We start from the raw sequence: 17136 nt of genomic DNA on the forward strand, positions 1-17136 counted from the left end.
ATCTGTAACTCAACTTTAACGTAGGGATATCATCTTGGTCCTTTTCCAGAACAAAGGACAACAACAATAACTCTCTAAGTCAGAGATTCTTAACTTTTTTTTTGTTTTAGGGATCCATTGGGCAGTCTGGTAAAGTCTACGAATACCTTCTCAGAATATTTCAAATGAACAAAATAAAATTAAGAGGATTACAAAGGAAAGAGAAATCTATTAGGTTGAAATATATTAAACACATTGAAATAACTGTAGTTTAGCAAATTTTAAAAAACAAACAAAAAAAAGTTTACAGACACAAGGTTTAGAAACTCCTGCATCTAAGATAAACTAGAGCAGAATCATTGGTCTGTATTGATGACATAAGTCTTCAAATGAGCATTCCCACTGGTCCAGATAACGAGAGAGAGAGAGAGAGAATGAGAGAGAGAGAGAGAGAGAGAGAGAGAGAGAGAGAGAGAGAGAGAGAGAGAGAGAATGAGAGAGAGAGAGAAATAGAGAGAGCGAGAGAGACAGAGACAGAGAGAGAGACAGAGAGAGAGAGAGAGAGAGAGAGAGAGAGAGAGAGAGAGAGAGAGAGAGAGAGAGAGATATTAAACAATATTTAACACTAGGTTTGGAGTCAGAAGACATGGGTTTGAATACTTATTCTACTACTTGTAACCGTGTGATTTGGGTGATCACTTTACTTCTCCCTCTAATTTCTTCTTACCTCATCAGTTTTGGTGGGTTTAACTACATTTCTATGCAGAAGGCATATGTGTATGTGTGCAATATCTACTAGTTAACTAGCTTTCTCAAGCCCAAATCTCTCCTGTGAGCTTTAGTCAGCCATCACCAATTGCCTCTTGAACATTCCAAACTGGATGTCCCAGACAGATCTCAAACTCAATTCCGTATTTTTCCATCCCAAACACTCCCCTCTTTCAAGCCTCTCTATTTCTGTGAAAGTCCATCAAATCATCCTTTCAGTCTCCCAAGTCATAACCTAAGCATTATTCTTGACTCCTCACTCTCCTTCACCCCACATATTCAATCAGCTGCCAAATCTTACTGTTTTTATCTTTATAAAATCTCTTGCATTTGACCCAGTCTTTGAAGCCCACACTTAAATTCAGGCTCACATTACCTATTATTTAGATTATTCCAAAAGCTTCCTCAATAGTCTGCACTGCAGTCCATCCTTCACATTGTTGCCAATATCTTTCTGTCTGTCTGTCTCTGTGTGTCTTGGTCTGTGTGTGTGTCTGTGTGTCTGTCTATTTGTCTCTCTTCTCTCTCTCTCCTCTGTCTTCTGTCTGTCTCTATGTGTGTCTGTCTTTCTGTCTCTGTCTCTCTCTCAGTGAATAAATTTATTTATTCAAGCAAACAGTAAACAGAAATTGAAGAAATTCTACAGATTAGATATGTCAAAAATAATCAAGAGCAAACAAGGTCTTCAGTTGGGAGCAAGATAAAATCTAAGGTCAAATCAAGAGAAAATCATTTCACCAGTTCATTCTTAGCAGTTTTTAGAGTACAAGGAATGAGGTCAGTTTCCTAAAAAATGTCTCATACAGTCAACTAGTCAAGCTCTTGTTTAGATTTTTTTTTTTTTGGATTAGGTGAAAGAGGAGATTCTTTGCCTAATTACTATCTAGCTTTATTCATTGAATGGGTGCTGCCTCAGTCAAACTGGGACCTGTTGAAGCCCTTAGCTTAAAAAGACCAAGGTCTCCCATTGCATCCAGGGCCATCCTTAGTCATCCTGATCTATATCTGGCTACTGGTCCCATATGGCTCTGGAGGGGAAAGTGAGGCAGGTGGCCTTGCACAGCCTCCCTCACTTCAATCCAATTCACTTGTATGTCACTCCCTAATGTCATGTTCCTCTTGGGGAATGAAGAACAACAATCTCTCTCTGACTCTGTCCTCTTAAATTCTTCTGTTGAAATATCTCTGCAGCCAGCAGAAGGGAAGGACTCTCCCTCCCTATCTCCTCTAGGTAGGTGGGAGCGGGTGTTACACTGGCATTATCTGTTTCTGTATCTAGCTGATCTTAGACTCATGATGCTTCACCATTACCATTTTCTACCTTGTTAGGGTATCACTGATACTACTACTTCTGTTCCCTTTGTTTTGACAGATGACAGCTCATTTTACCTTGCTAATTCCAAACCTATCCAACCATGCTTCTTCACCCTAGTCTTTTTTCTGCTCTGTTACCACCCATGTACTGCCATTTCCCATCAGCTTTCTAACTCTTGCTTTGAGAAACATAATCAAATCACCAAGTAATTTTCTCTTAAGCTTAGATCTGATCCTCAACGCTTTCTAATGGCTTCCTAATGTTCCTGTGATCCAATATAAATTCTTCTGTTTAATGTTTAAAGCCCTATACAACCTGGTTCCAACCTATCTTTCAGTTTCATAGAACATTACTTCCCCTCTGGTATTCTGCAATCCAATCAAACTGACCTTTCTTAGTTTCTCACAAGGACATACTATCTCCCATCTGCCATCCCTTTGTGACTTTGCATTGGCAAGTCACAGATGTGATTCCAAGTGCCTGGAACATACTCCTTTCTCTCCCTCTTTCTTAGAGAGTCTCTCTCTTCCTATTAAGAGGCAACTTAAACACTTCTTTTAGTGGTCTTTCTCCATCTCTTCCCCCAACTGCTAGTGTCCTTCCTTCCAAATTCCCTTGTATTTAATTATTTTGTATAATTTGAATTTATTCATTTTAAATTTATGCTATATATATTTATATATGTACTTGTCTCATTAGAATATAAGCTTCTTTGGAGTAGGGATTGTTTCATTCTTTGGACTTGTATTCCTAGTGCCTGTCCCAGTGCCTGGCACACAGTAGGCCCTTAATATACAGGCATTGATTGATTAAAGTCATTTGGCCCCAAGCTCAGATTCTTCATCTGTAATGTGAGAGGGCTGAATTGGATGTTGAGTCCCATCAGACTCTTCATGACCCTATTTGGGGTTTTCTTAGCAAAGATACTGAAGTGATTTGTCATTTCCTTCTCCAGCTCATCTTTATAGATGAGGAAACGGAGGCAGAGTAAAGTGACTTGCCCAGGGTCACACAGCTAATATGTATCTGAGGCAGTATTTGAACTCAGGTCCTCCTGACTTCAGGCTACTGTGTCACCCCATAGATGATCTCTAACATTCTTTCCATTTCTAAATCCTCAGTTATCCTTTCATTCCTTACCCTTAAATGGCACTACCTAGATTCAGTCTATTTATAATTTAAAAGAAAGTGTCCATAAATAGGAGGAACAAATGGTGGGAGAAACATTATTTTATTATTTTGCTGTCAAAGGCTTGATTATTTCTTAGCTTTGGAAAGGAACTAAAAGGGGCTTTAAAGGGGGCAGTGGGAATCGGGACTGTTTATGAAGGAAATTTCCTTGGAAGTTGTCTAAAATAAACATCTGCTCTAGGCCGGTGCTCAGCCAGCCAGCTGCCTAGAAGCTGGGAAGGAAGCTGTTTCTTTACTTTATAGACCTAGATTTGTCAGTCTTGGAACCAGTAGTTAAAAGGCTCCAAGATCTAGATCCTAGGGGTATAAACTTGGTTGCCTTGGCAGAGAATAACTCCCTTTCTCAAAGACAAAGCCTGGAGGCAGAGACAATCTCCTCCCTCAGGAGGAGGACAAGAATCTAAAGAAGAGACCACCTTTCAGCAAAGTTGAAAGATGGAATGGATTTATGAATAATTCACAATAATTGGGGCTCTGTGCTATAACTCAATGATTAAATTTGTCTGCTGACACACCATCAGAGAGTAAACAGTACTAGTAGGTAACCCAGTCTCTTTTAATTAGGCAACTAGTAAGAAATTAGAAATCTAGTGAAATTTTGCCAATTCCCAGGAAAGTGGAAAAAAAAATTGTCTTGGAGGTCATTTTTTGCTGCAGGTCAGACTATAGTGGGGTACAATTGCATCTTACAATGTGGATTTATGGCTATGATAGATAGAATATGCCTATTTTCATGTAATAATATTTAAATGTAATCTCAGTGCTTGAAGAAGGAAAAAAAAAAAAAAGCATTGGTTTGGGTAACAAATGCCATGCCCCTTTTTAGTTAAATAAGTTCCTTGATAGTCATGATTAATTTTTCTTCTGTCTCTGAATTTACAATACCTAGCACAGTGACTTCCATACAGTACTTTAATATATGTATGCCTTTAAGAAAGTATGTAGAATTTCATGTGTTTTTTAATATGCACATGTTGCACTGAACCACCATTGGCCCCAGTAAGGACACTACTCTCCTCAACCCCTCCCAGGGATCCTGATCACCACTACTAGGAATTCAAAGCTTATCAGGGTAGGCAGTCTTTAAGAAACCAGTTGTGCCATAATTGATCTCATTTCTTGGAAAGAACAGAGAGGGTAGTAGGAATGATCAGGAATACTGTGACAATTTTCTAACCCTTTTAAAGTATGAAAATAATTGTAAGATTCTCCAACAATTAAGAGATACATCTGTATGGGCAAGTGCTTTTTACAAATGCAAAAAACTTTGAGGAAGGTATAGCCCATTTGCTATTCATACATTAGTATAAAAGACTTTAATATCCTAAAACAAGAGTTTAACCAGAGTGATTTGAACAAATATGTTTGTTTGTTGAACTGAATAAAGGTAGGAGATGGAATCATGTGAAGAAGATAGATGAATGGCTTAGCATGAACTAGACTGCAAATAGAGTAATGTGTCATAAACTTGGAGCTTGGTTGTGAAGTCCTTCTCACTTATCTTCAGTAGCTCCCAGTCTATTGGCCACTTTCCTACAATCTACCAAAAATGTCCATGTCTCCCTCATCCTCAAAACCAAAAAACCGTAAAACACATAACTCACTTGATCCATCCACTCCTGCTAGCTCTTGTCTAACATCTCTCTTCCTTTTTGTGACTGAACTCCTTCAGAAAGCCACATAAAGTGAGTATCCTACTTGCCTTCCTGTTATTTTCTTCTTCATTTTCTGTAGTCTGGCTTCTGATCTCATCATTTTCCCCAATTTTCATCCTTCATGATCTTTCTGTAGCTTTGGCAATGTTGATCAATCTTTCTTTGATGTTCTCTTCTCTCTGGGTTTTTAGGACACTGCTTTCTCTGTCTCATTCTTTGTGTCTTATCTCTATTTCTGTGTATGTGTCTCTCTCCCTCTTCCTTTCTCTTCCTTTCCTTTCCACCCTGTTTCTCCCTCTCACTTTTTTCCTCTCCCTCTCTTTTCCTCTCTTTCCCTCCCTGTCACTTTTCCTCCTTCTTCAATCCCTCTCCCCCTCTCTCTCCCTCTCTCCCCTCCGCTATCTCCCTTCCCCTCTCTTCCTTCCTCTTCCCCTTCTCCCCTCTCTTTCCCTTTTTTCCTCTTCTACTCTCCCCCTCCTTTTTCCTCTTCCCTTTCCTCTTCTAGCCCCCTTTCCCCCTGTCTCTCTTCTTCTCTCTCTCCCTTCCTCTCCAAGATATCTCTCTCTCTCTCTCTCTCTCTCTCTCTCTCTCTCTCTCTCTCTCTCTCTCTCTCTCTCTCTCTCTCTCTCTCTCTTTCTGTCTCTGTCTCTCTCTGTCTGTGTCTGTGTCTCTGTCTCTCTCTGTCTCTCTCTCTCCATCCCTCCTTCCCCCTCCCTCCCACTCCCTCGCTCTCTTTTCTCTCTCTCTGGGCTGTCCTGCTACCTGTCTGACCAATCTTCATTTTCTTTGCCCTAAGCTTGGTATGAGTTCCACTTCTAAGTGATTAGCTCTGAAAAGCCCCTCTCTCATACTATTAAAAGAACTGTGGGTTCTGTCTGGGTTCCCTTCTCCCTCTATTATTTCACTTGGTGATTTCATCTGCTCTTCACAGATTCAATTATTATCTCTACGCAGATAATTCTTAGTCTTGTCTCAGTTTCTATTTGTCTAATCTCTATTCTGACATCCATTCTCTCATCTCCAACAGCTTGCTAAACATCTTGAACTGGATATATTATAGACAACTCAATTTGTCTAAAACTGAACTAATTATCTTTAAAAAAAAAAACAACAAACAAACAAAAAAACAAAACAAAAAAAAAAAAAAACTTTCCTTCTTCAAACTTTCCCATGATGGTTGAGGACACTGACAATCCTCAGTCACACAGGATATAAATTCTTATTCACTCCTCATATTAGTGGCAACTCAGTTGCCAAATCTTGCATTATGCCCCCTTCTCTTCTCTGACACTGCTACTACCCAGGAACAGGCCCTCATCACCTCATGTCAAGACTACCTCGGTAGCCTGCAGACTGTTTCCCTGCCTCAAGTCTCTTCCTTCCAATTGATCACCTGCTCAGCTGGCAAACTGAACTTCCCAAAGCCTAAGTGATCCAATATACTCCTATGGCTTCCTATTACTTGTTTGGTTTTTAAAAGCCCTTCATAACCTGGATCCTTTCTACCTTTCTGGCATGCACCTGACTCTATGTATCCTATGATCCAAGGACATCAGCCTTCTTGTTGTTTCTTACCCATCACCACCTTCCGCCTTATTCCAAGTGTCAGCTAAAGCTTTATCTTTTACAAGAAGCCTTTTCTGATTCTCCCTTTGAGATTATGGTCAATTAATCCCACATATATCATGTTGGTACATAGTTGTTAGCATGTTTTCTTCTTCATTAGACTATGAGATCCTTAAGAGGAGAGACTTTTTTGCCTTTTTTTTGTAATCCCAAGTTTATTATAGAGTCTGGCACATAGAACATACTTAATAAATGCTTATTGACTTGGCAATGAATACCAAAAGGAAGACTTTGTATTTGATTCTAGAGAGCCACTACATCTTAATACCAAATATCCACATTTAAATTTCTGCAGATGCTCATTTCAGCCCAATGAGCAAAAGGCTTAGAGATTTGCTAATGAATGTAAAGCTTTCCCAAAGTTACTTCTTAGTTCCAAATATTAAACTAGGATGCTCTACAGAGAAATACAGCCTGAAATAATCTGTAGATCAAGTACTCACAGAGACTGATGGCACTTAAATGACTGACTTTAAACAATCACTTACTGACATTTTTGCAAATGATAAATAAGCCAGGTTCTAAAAATAAAGCAAAAACTTAAAAAAAAAAAAAAAAAGTGCTCTCTGATGCTTCACAGAATAGGCATAGTCATGACTTCTTAGTTTCTGTAGTTTGTTACTACCCAGAATATTCTCATTATGAAGCAGTCTGAAGTGTCAAAATATTGTCCCAGCAAATCATAAGGGGAAAAATGGAGAAAGAGCCAAAAATATTCACATCCTTCTCAATGAAGTAGACTTATTTTTATTGAAAAGTGTCCATTCAGTGCAATTACTTCCATTAGCAAATGGGTCAGATGGAAAGTACAAAGAGCTCTGCTATTTGATTTTTTTTTTAAAAGACATGTTTGCCATTCAATTACTCATGTGTTGGCTTATTCCTGTATGTAATATTTGCCTTCTTAGACACAGGAGCAAACAGGGATAGCCAGATAATGACACTTTGATTTAAAAATCAACTTGAGTCAGCACACTCAGGTTCGCTTAGGCTTAAGAGTTTGTGGGTCTCTTCCTTGGAGAAGATCAGGATCTTCCCATGGTCGAGGTCCTCGGATATTCTTCCAGTCATCAAAGGTCGAATCTTTTATTTTCTGTAAGAAAAAAAACAAAACAACCATTAGACTTAAAACATATATCTTTGTTTTTAGTTTAATACATGATTCTTGTTTTAGAATTTCTACAAATTTAAGTGAAAACTGCTTGGGGTCATAAAGAATTTCAATTACCTGGGGAGATTACCTTGGGTTCTTTGGATCAGGAATGGTTATTTAGCTAACATATAGCATATTGACTTTTTCTTAACAATAGTTTTTGAAAGTAAGTCTCATATATGTTAAATATCAATGTCATCTTGAGAAACAAGGAGCCACCACATGGCTTTCCATAAACCAGCAGTAGGTCAATAAGTAGGTCAGATAGGGGATGCTTGTTTTCCATGGAAAGATGTTCTAGCAGAATAACAAAAGTTTTTAGTACATTTTACATCTGGACCTAATCCACACTAGTTTGAATCATCCTATCTTTTACTTTGTTCTAAGTGGCTGATCAGCACAGGGCTTGAGGTGATGGGAAAAAAGAATAATAATGTTTCTTTCCTTCTCCTTTCTTCCTCCTTTACCAAGCATGATTGATCATCTACCTGTCCATATTTTGCCTCTTTAGTCTTTATGGAAGGATGAAGTAAGGGAAAGAAAAAATGGAGCAGAAAGTGGATAAAGTTTTTTTTAACAGTGAATACAATATGCCCTCTGAGAAACAGAAGAAAATTAATGCTACTTAGACATCTAGATTTTAGCTCCAGCTCTGCAACTCTGAGTAAGTTAGACATTACATAGTGAACACCATTGTCTTAGCTGTATGACTAGGCTAGTCACTTAATCTCTATCTTGATTTCCTCTTCTGTAGAATAGGGAATAATACAAGCACCTACCTCCCAGATTGTTTTGAGGAGAAAAATGAGATATTTGTAATGTACTTTTCAAACCTTAAAGTTATTATGTTAATATATTACATATATATTAAGCAAAATATGAATGCTCACTATTATGAAATCAAACTCTTCAGAAGTAAAAAGGTCTTTGGAGGCCATCTTGTCCATTTCCTCACCCCTCTACAATATCCTTCAAAGTTAGTATCCAGCTTGAGCTAGAACATTTCTGATACCAGGAAACTCAGTATCTATTCTAATCTGGGGCAATAAAAAATCTTCCTTATCTTGAAGGGAACCCTACTTCCCTATAACTTGTAAAGGTTTATTCCACCAAGCTATGTAGAATAAACTACAAGATGACAGAATTTCAAATTTTAAGTTAAGCACCATATCTCCCTAAGTATTCTCTTCTCTATAGTAAATACTCTCAGTTCTTTCTGCATTCCTCTTAACTTCTTTGGGTTTCAGTTTCACCACCTGTATTGAAATTGGCCTCATTTTTTTAATTCTTATTTTTGTTCTTATAACACTTTCCAAATATATCTTCCCCCCCTACCCCACTTCCCTACTCAAAGAACAAATGATGGGCAAATACTTTCTAAGGCTCTTCCCAGCCTGAAAATCCTGCATTTTCTTTCTCCAGTGCCTGACTCCTTGCCAAACGGTTGTCTTAGAATTGGTGTTGTAGCTGCCCATCGGCATGTAATAAAGTTCCCTACAAGAAGAGATGAAACAGCAAGTACCACTGTTCTCCAGGATTACAGAGCTTGTACAGGGTCATCCGTGAAGATCAAATGCGACAAGGTGTGCAAAGAGAAAGCCATAAAGCATTATTTCACTAATGATAATAATTCCATCACTGCTTTGTCTTGCCTGACTGGAAACTGAATCTGTTGTTACACATGGTGGATAACTACAATGCCAGTGATTCACACTGACAGTTCAAGGGGAAATTATTTCAGGCATAGTTATTGAATCCCCACATAGAGAAGAATTTCATGTTCTTGTATCAGAGAAGAACAAGAGAAGATGGTTGCCTAGTGATTTGAGGAAATGGGAACTGCTATGATTCTTTGGTGAGATGAACTCTAAGAATGACAGAGAAAAATCAGTAAGGGCTCCCCACTTCAACACACACACACACACACACACACACACACACACACACACACACACACACTGAGCAAACAACTGCTATATAAGCAACATAATTACTATTACATACAAAACATCATAAATAAACAGCCAGAAAACATTAAAAGATATTTGTTCATATACTTATTCTGAATAGGTTATTTAATTGGGCAAAGAGGATGGACTGTTATCCAAATAAATTGCATAAGTAAGATCTTTCCCACATACATGACATTTTCTGATAGGTGTCCTTGTCCTGCTTTTCTGTTTAGGTCTGCCTCCTTCCCATTCCCATAAGTATAGAAGTTAAATCTTTACTTCCACCAAATAGAACTCCATGTAGGTACTACATCTGAAAAATTTCAATTTTTTCAGTTATTTCAAAATAACTACCTCAGATATTATCAGATGTGGGAAAAATGCAAAAGATAATAGCATAAGGTTAGAATTGTTCTGCTGCCTTTATAAGACTTCCTGACATCATCAATAAAATTGGCTTCTAGAAGCTAAGTAAATCTAGCTACCCTGGGAGGCATGGTAGGAAAAACGCAGCATTAAGCATCAGGCTCTACTATTAATTAACTTAATGCTTTGGGCACAACTTCCCTAAGTTTCAGTTTCCTCAGGTGTAAAAGTAAGTGGTTTGGACTAGAAGAGCTCTAAGGTCCCTTTCAAAATGATGATTCTAAATATTATGATCTCTTAAGTTATCTTACTGAACAAAAAGGTTAAAATGTAATTCATTCCTGTCTTCACCATTTTGAAAATAGAATGGAAGTATTTCGAGAATCGCTGAGAAACAATCCATTAAAACTAGTAAGTTACCACATATTCGTGCAGTTATCATTTAGGAAAGAAAGGTTGCTGGTAATTAAAGTATGTAAAGGTTCCATGATACTTAACACACCTGGAAAACAGTTATGTGATTATTCATAATTCTTTTTAAAATAAATTTTTGTTTATTTTCTGTCTTTAACCTTACCAAGATTTACTACTGAAGTCTTACTCATTTTCCTAGAGAGTCACTACTTATAATAAGGAATTTTTTGAAAGGGCAGAAAGTTCAGCAATATAAATCAGTCAATATTTCACAAAAGGAGAGAGAAATATTTTTTTCTTTCTTGTTTTCTTTGAGAACAAGCTTGGTCATTATGATTTGTTGTGCCCAGTTTCAACTGCTTTGCTGTTCTTTACATTTCCGTGCTGGTTCTGCTTACTACACTTCTCTTCGGTTCATATAGATCTTTTGATGTCTCAGTATTCATCACATTCATAATTTCTTAAATCACATTAATATTATGCTACATTCATGTATCATAACTTATTTATCCATTCCCTAATTAATGGGCATGTAATTTGTTTCTAGTTATTTGCTACCACAAGAAGAGTTGCCAAATTATTTTAGTATATATAAGAACTTTCCTTTTTTGTCAATGATTTCCTTAGGGTTGTGAAAAATATTAAATGCCAGAAAACTTTGGATTTTATCCTCAGGATGTTTGCCAGCAGTAAAATCTCTGGGTTCTTTCTTCACATAATTCCAAATTGCTTTCCAGACTGGTCAGACCAATTCATGGCTCCACTCATAATGCACCAGTGGGCCTGTCTTTCTACAACCCCTCTAATACTATTACCATCTTTTATCATCTTTGCCAATTTGAAAAGCATAATAGAAAAATATGGATTAGATGATAACGCAATTAGGTAGATTCAGAACTTGGCTGGATGGTTAGACTCAAAGAATATAATTATTAATCTTCCAGCATGAATATGGCAAAGAGTGTCATCCCAAGTAGCTAGACCCATACTAACATTTTTATCAATGATTTGTATAAAAACATTGCTAGGAGGGACAGCTAGTAATGAAAGACAGTCATAATCCAAAAAGATCCTCAAAGGTTTTTAGAGCAGTGATCTGAATCTAATGAGATTACATTCTTATACTTGGTTACCAAAAAAACCACCTAAACTCCACAAAGTACAACAGTATAGGGATGGCTAGGTAAGTAGTTATTCTGAAAAGGACCTGGACTTCAGGTGCAATAGGAGTCAACAACATGATGTGACAGCAAGAAGAAAGAAAAAAAAGTGAAAGCCATCTTACTTTGAAATGAGTTAGTAAAAGATAGCTTCCAAAAATGAAGTGATAATCTCTGTGTACTCAGTCTTTGTCAGACCTCATACAGAATATTATGTTGGATTTCTGGGTACTATGATTAAGAAGGACATTGATTAGCTAGAGACTGTTCAAAAAAAGACAACCAAAATGACAAATAGCTTTGAGTTCATGGCATATGAAGATTGGTTAATAGAACTTGAAGAAAAAAAAGACTTCTGAGAAAATGAGAACTGTATTCAAAGATTTTAAGAAATGTCATTTGGAGGAGAGATTAGGCTTGTTCTGTTTGTCCTTGTGGCAGAACCATGAACAAGGAGTAGAAATAACAAAATGGATAATTTAGGTTGGATGTCAAGGGAAAAAAAAAGTCCTCACAATCAGATCTGCCCACAAGTGGAATGTCTTGTCCTGAGAAATGGTAGAGCTCTCTTCTTTGAAGGTCTTTAAGGTATGTTATGATGGGCTTGTATGACTTGACTTAAACAGCTGCTGAAATCCTTCCCACGTCCCAAATTTTCTGATTCTGTGATTCTGATTAAGCTGAACTTTCCTTCCACCAGAAAGTATATGAAATAATAAGAAAAGGAAAATAACAAAGAAAGTTTAGCCACCATCATCAACCAGAGCCAAAAAGGCACACCTAACTCAAAATGGGAGATAACCATGAAAAAAGCTTAGTACTTTACAGAATGAAACTATTAGATCTGTCACCAATAAATATATCTTGTGCTGCTTAGTGTTTTGTTCCTCTATCCTTAGAGAAGAAAAAAATGCACCTCTTTATAGTTGTTGATCAAAAAAATCATTAGTAACAGAGGACCATCACTGACCATTTGAATTATTTGACTTTCTTTAGACTTTTTCAGTGTGTCTTTCTCACATGTTGGAGGAAAAAAAAAAAAAAAAAAAGGATGGAGTCTGGAATAAGTTTTAGTTGGAAAGGCACTGAACAGTAATTCCAGACTGATACTGGCATGGAAAGAACCATACAAAAGCCACTTTTGTGCTGAGAGGCTTAGAATCATTTTCCAAATTTCACCCCAAGAAATGAAAAACCCTCTTACAATTCATATAAATAAATGGGCAGTGCAAATACTGTATTTATATTTCTGTCTTTTCCTTAGCTAAGAATTAGAATAACACTGAAAAGGAATCTTTGTTGAAAGCAAATACAGATGAACAATAGTTAGAACAGGGATAATCATGGCCTGCTGATGTGCTTTCTGCTTTATCCCTTGTTCAAGCACCATTACTGATGGGCAGAGGTAGGAGAGAAGAAAATCAATAGTTTTCTTAAAAGAGGAGTTCTAGGATCTAATATAAAACAATATATATGTATTTTTTTATATATATGCCTTTATTATAATACCATTGGTTTCTTTTGTAATCCTATTTGTTTTTATCTTAATTATTTAAAAGCATTACTTTGAAAAGGGATCCATGGGCTTCACACACTGTTGCCAAAGGATTATATAATAACCAAAGATTAAGAACTCCTCAAAAGACTCTTCTTTTCTACACCTTACTGACAAAAGGGATCAGGAAATGGTACTGACAATAGCCAGAAAACAGGGAAATGACCAGAACGGATAAGTCCCACAGGAAAGAAATTGGGAAAGTGGCTAGATGAAACCCAAGGCCCTAAGCATCTCTTTGTTGCTATAGAAGAATCCTTGCTCTGCTTTTGTCTACAAGTTGTCATAATTAGTTTGATGTTAAGCACAAATATTTAATTAGCTTTACTAAGTATTTCTTTTAAAGTCTAAGATCATGGCATGGAGGAACCTTAAGTTCCTAAAGGCTATGTCAATGCCTAAGTAGACTCTATCAAGCTTGGAAGGCTTTCAGTCTAGGCCCAGTGACTTAACTGTCCATCAGTCCATGGACCAGCCAAACTAATCAGGCAAGGCTCCTCTCCAGGCTGGTTTGGGCCAGAACAACCCTTGAATTAATCAACAAGCATTTACTAAGGCACAATGCTAGCTGCTGGAGATATAAATTCTAAGAATAAAACAATCCCTGTTCTCCAATAAGGGTATTACATTTTTAAGTTCATGATGATTAAATCACCCCATTTTTGTTGTCACCAGTAGTTCTCTCCTAGTGATGCTATATGGTTGTAAATCTTAGAATATCTTAACCTATGAAAAATCAAAGTTGTAGGTGACCCACAGAGAAAATCAAGAGAGTTGGTGAGCGTAACAATGCAAAAATCTCCAATGAGAGCCCCCATGTAAGAAATGAATAAGGAATGGTATTAAAAAAATATATGATCAGAAAAGAGAACAACTAGTAGTCAGAGGAAGTAATAAAAAATGAACAAGTTCTTGTTATTTAAAAAGATCTAGAAGAAGTCCTCTGGCATGACGTACAGCTGTGGAAGCTGTATAGGAGAATTTCCACAAGAATCACATGGGATAAAATATAGGGTTGGCTGTGATCTGTATCTGGAGAGCATATCAATTTTAATAAAATAACAAATTTACTTAAATAAATCAAAGACCTGAGTTCAAATTCTGGCTTTCCAATTTTACTACCTATGTAACTTTAGGCAAATGACTTATCATTTCTGGGCCTCAGTTTCTTCTACAGTAAAATAAGAGGGTTTGATTACTTTTTTTTTTTTTACCAGTATCTCAAAGTTTTTATTCAGTATAGTACATATTGAAATACTTTCTAGAAAACTCATAAACCAAATGAAAAACAAAAAGTACAACATGTACTATAAATGTTCAAAATTTAAAGCCAATATTTATGATAACATTTTCTTGTTGGAGAAAAATCATTTTTCATCATATTCTCTTTTTCAATTGTATCTACTTAACCTTCATCCTCCCATGGCTTCCCACTTGTATTGAAAATGATCTTTTCATGGGCCCCAGTAATTTCTTAATTGGTAAACCCCAAAGATCTAGTCTCAGTCCTTGTATTGATTGGTCTTTCTGTAACATCTAATATTGCTAACTATCCCTTCATCAATGGCTTGTTTTCCCTTGGCTTATATGATTTTGCTCTTTATTTTTATTTTTTTTTGAGGGTTTGACTCTTAGATGACTTTCCAGTTCTAAATCCACAAGTCTAAGAATGGCCAGAATGCCAAAAGGGATAATGAAGTGAGTTATTTTCCAACCAAAGGCATTTCTTTTTTTGTCCTTTTGTGTTCTTCTTGTACATCTGAGTTGACAAGGACTTGAAATATTGATGGGAAGAAAATTCAAAATATAGGACAGATTTTCATTTCAAGATAGGAGCACATATCTGGAAATGCTCTGTCAGAGGAAATATGCTTCACACAACTTTGCAGAGCCAGACGGAAGAGCAGTTTTCTCTTTTCTGGAGCTCAATTTACAGAAGTAACTTTAAAAGCATATCATTCATTCATTCAACAAATATTTATGAAGTAGCTACTATGTGTGAAGTATAAAAAAATGCCTTGAGCATCCCCACCTGAAGTACTGTTGCTGGTTGGTTTAAAGAAGGTCTATGAGTGCTAAAGTCTATACCACATGAGGGCATTAGAACAACAGGTGGTAGTGGGAATTGGGCAAACCATATTAACTTCATGTTGTGACTCAATGCTGGAGCTAAATCAGTTTCTTTTCTATTCAGTTATGGATATAATTTAATTTCTGTCTTATGAGAAAACTGTATGTAACTGTGGAAATTAGGAGAAAATTTTACTGCACTGTTTGAATCTACCCCTGTGTGGTTAGGAAGCTAAACCACCTCTACCTGATGCTTATAGGCCCTTAATGAAGGACCTAGGTTGTGCTTACCAGAAACACAGTTAGATCCAAAGATTGCAAGGAGTTTTGTTTTTTCTTCTCACAATTTCTTCTCACATCTCAATCAACCCATGTATTTTATGTAAAAACTGGTCCTGTACTGATCAATCAGTTATTGTTTCTATGTTCCTTTGATTGTTTACAAGACACCTGGGGGAGTGATTTCAGGGAACTGTACCTGTTTGCTTCCCTCCTCCCAACTTGGAAAGTCCCCAAACTTTCCTCCAATTAGAAATCATATTACCTAACTTAGTATCTTCATTATTCTCTTTTAATTAATTGGTCTTACTTGATCAATTGCTTTTGATAAATGGAAATCTGTTTCTGCTTATATTTAGGGTCCAGCACTGAAATTGAGGAAGCCTGATTCTTGTTTGTGAGCAATGGGCATACATTGCTTAATAAATCAATATGTACTTTTGTTCAAATCTTTGTTTCTTCAGTCATTTCATCTTTCACCCACAACATTTAATTCTTGTAGAACAAATGAATTAATGAGGAATAATATAAGGTCTATATTGTAAAATATAATGTGATAGATCAAACAAAAAATTAGGATCCCCAAAGGTTAGGAATGCAAAGTCTATTTATATCTACGTCTGGAAACATGGTAATTACTTAAAGAAGTGGAGCAATAATGTGAGAGTCAATAAAAGGAAATTAGTAGTCTAGAATGGCCTCTCTACTTTCATTAGTCTCAGAGTTCTGTGTGCCTCAATTTCTTCCTCAAGGTCTATCTGGTCATTAAGATTTTGTATTTTGTAATCTAAACGAATCAGCAACTGACCACTCAGCTTGAAGACTGTAGACTTCTTACTTCTCGAAAGGAAAAAGCACTAGACACAAAATCCATCAACCGCTATGTATTATTAAGCACCTACTATTAGTAGGCACTGTGCTAAGTGCTGAGGATATGAAGACAGGCAAGAAAGGCCCTGCTCTCAAGGAATTCACCATCAGATGGGGGAGGCAACAAGAAAATAATGGATAAACAAGATCTATAAAGAATAAATAAGAAATGATCAACAAAGGGATACAAGTAAGCAGTATAGGGCAAGGATTCCTATGGAAAGTGGGATTTTAGTTAGAACTTGAAGGAAGTCAAGGAAGCCAGAAGACAGAGATGAGGAAGAAAAGCATTTCAGCTATGAGGGACAGCCATGAAAATGCCCAGAGTTGAGAAATGGAGAGTTTTGTCCTGAGAAGAGAAAGAGGCTGGAGTCACTCTATCAATGAGTATGGGGATGGGGAGGTGTATTTCAGTGAAATAAAAAAACCTACAAAGATGGGAAAAAGACTAGTGAGAGAAATTATATTTCATTCTTGTATTTAATAACTAAATACAATATTGGGACCAAGATTTTTTCCCCTTTTCTACTTCCTCATCTAGAGATCAGTGTGAGAATTCATCTTTTAAAAAGATTTACTCAGACCTAGTGACCAAAAATTGAATGATTCAAGTCTTCTGTCCTAGGACCAATATTGTTTTACAGCCCAGCCTCTCAATGTAATGTTCATTTTTGTCATTAATTGTTAAACAATCCAACTTGATCATAACCCTCAGGAACACCTACTTACTCTTTAAAGAGTGCATAAATTGTTAAGTATACTACCATAAGGGATCTTTGAAAT

General features: G+C 36.7%; 1 protein-coding gene across 1 annotated transcript in view; it reads right to left on the minus strand.

Annotated features, from left to right (window-relative positions):
- Positions 1–7258: 7258 nt before the first annotated feature.
- Positions 7259–17136, minus strand: part of COX16 (cytochrome c oxidase assembly factor COX16) — a 127794-nt gene continuing 117916 nt past the window's right edge. Inside the window, exon 4 of the mRNA XM_074290166.1 lies at positions 7259–7627. Coding sequence (XP_074146267.1) covers positions 7511–7627 — 117 coding nt within the window. The 3' untranslated portion in view covers positions 7259–7510. The remainder of the gene's footprint in view (positions 7628–17136) is intronic.

This window comes from Sminthopsis crassicaudata, chromosome 2 (genome assembly GCF_048593235.1).
Source record: "Sminthopsis crassicaudata isolate SCR6 chromosome 2, ASM4859323v1, whole genome shotgun sequence".
NCBI lineage: Eukaryota > Metazoa > Chordata > Mammalia > Dasyuromorphia > Dasyuridae > Sminthopsis > Sminthopsis crassicaudata.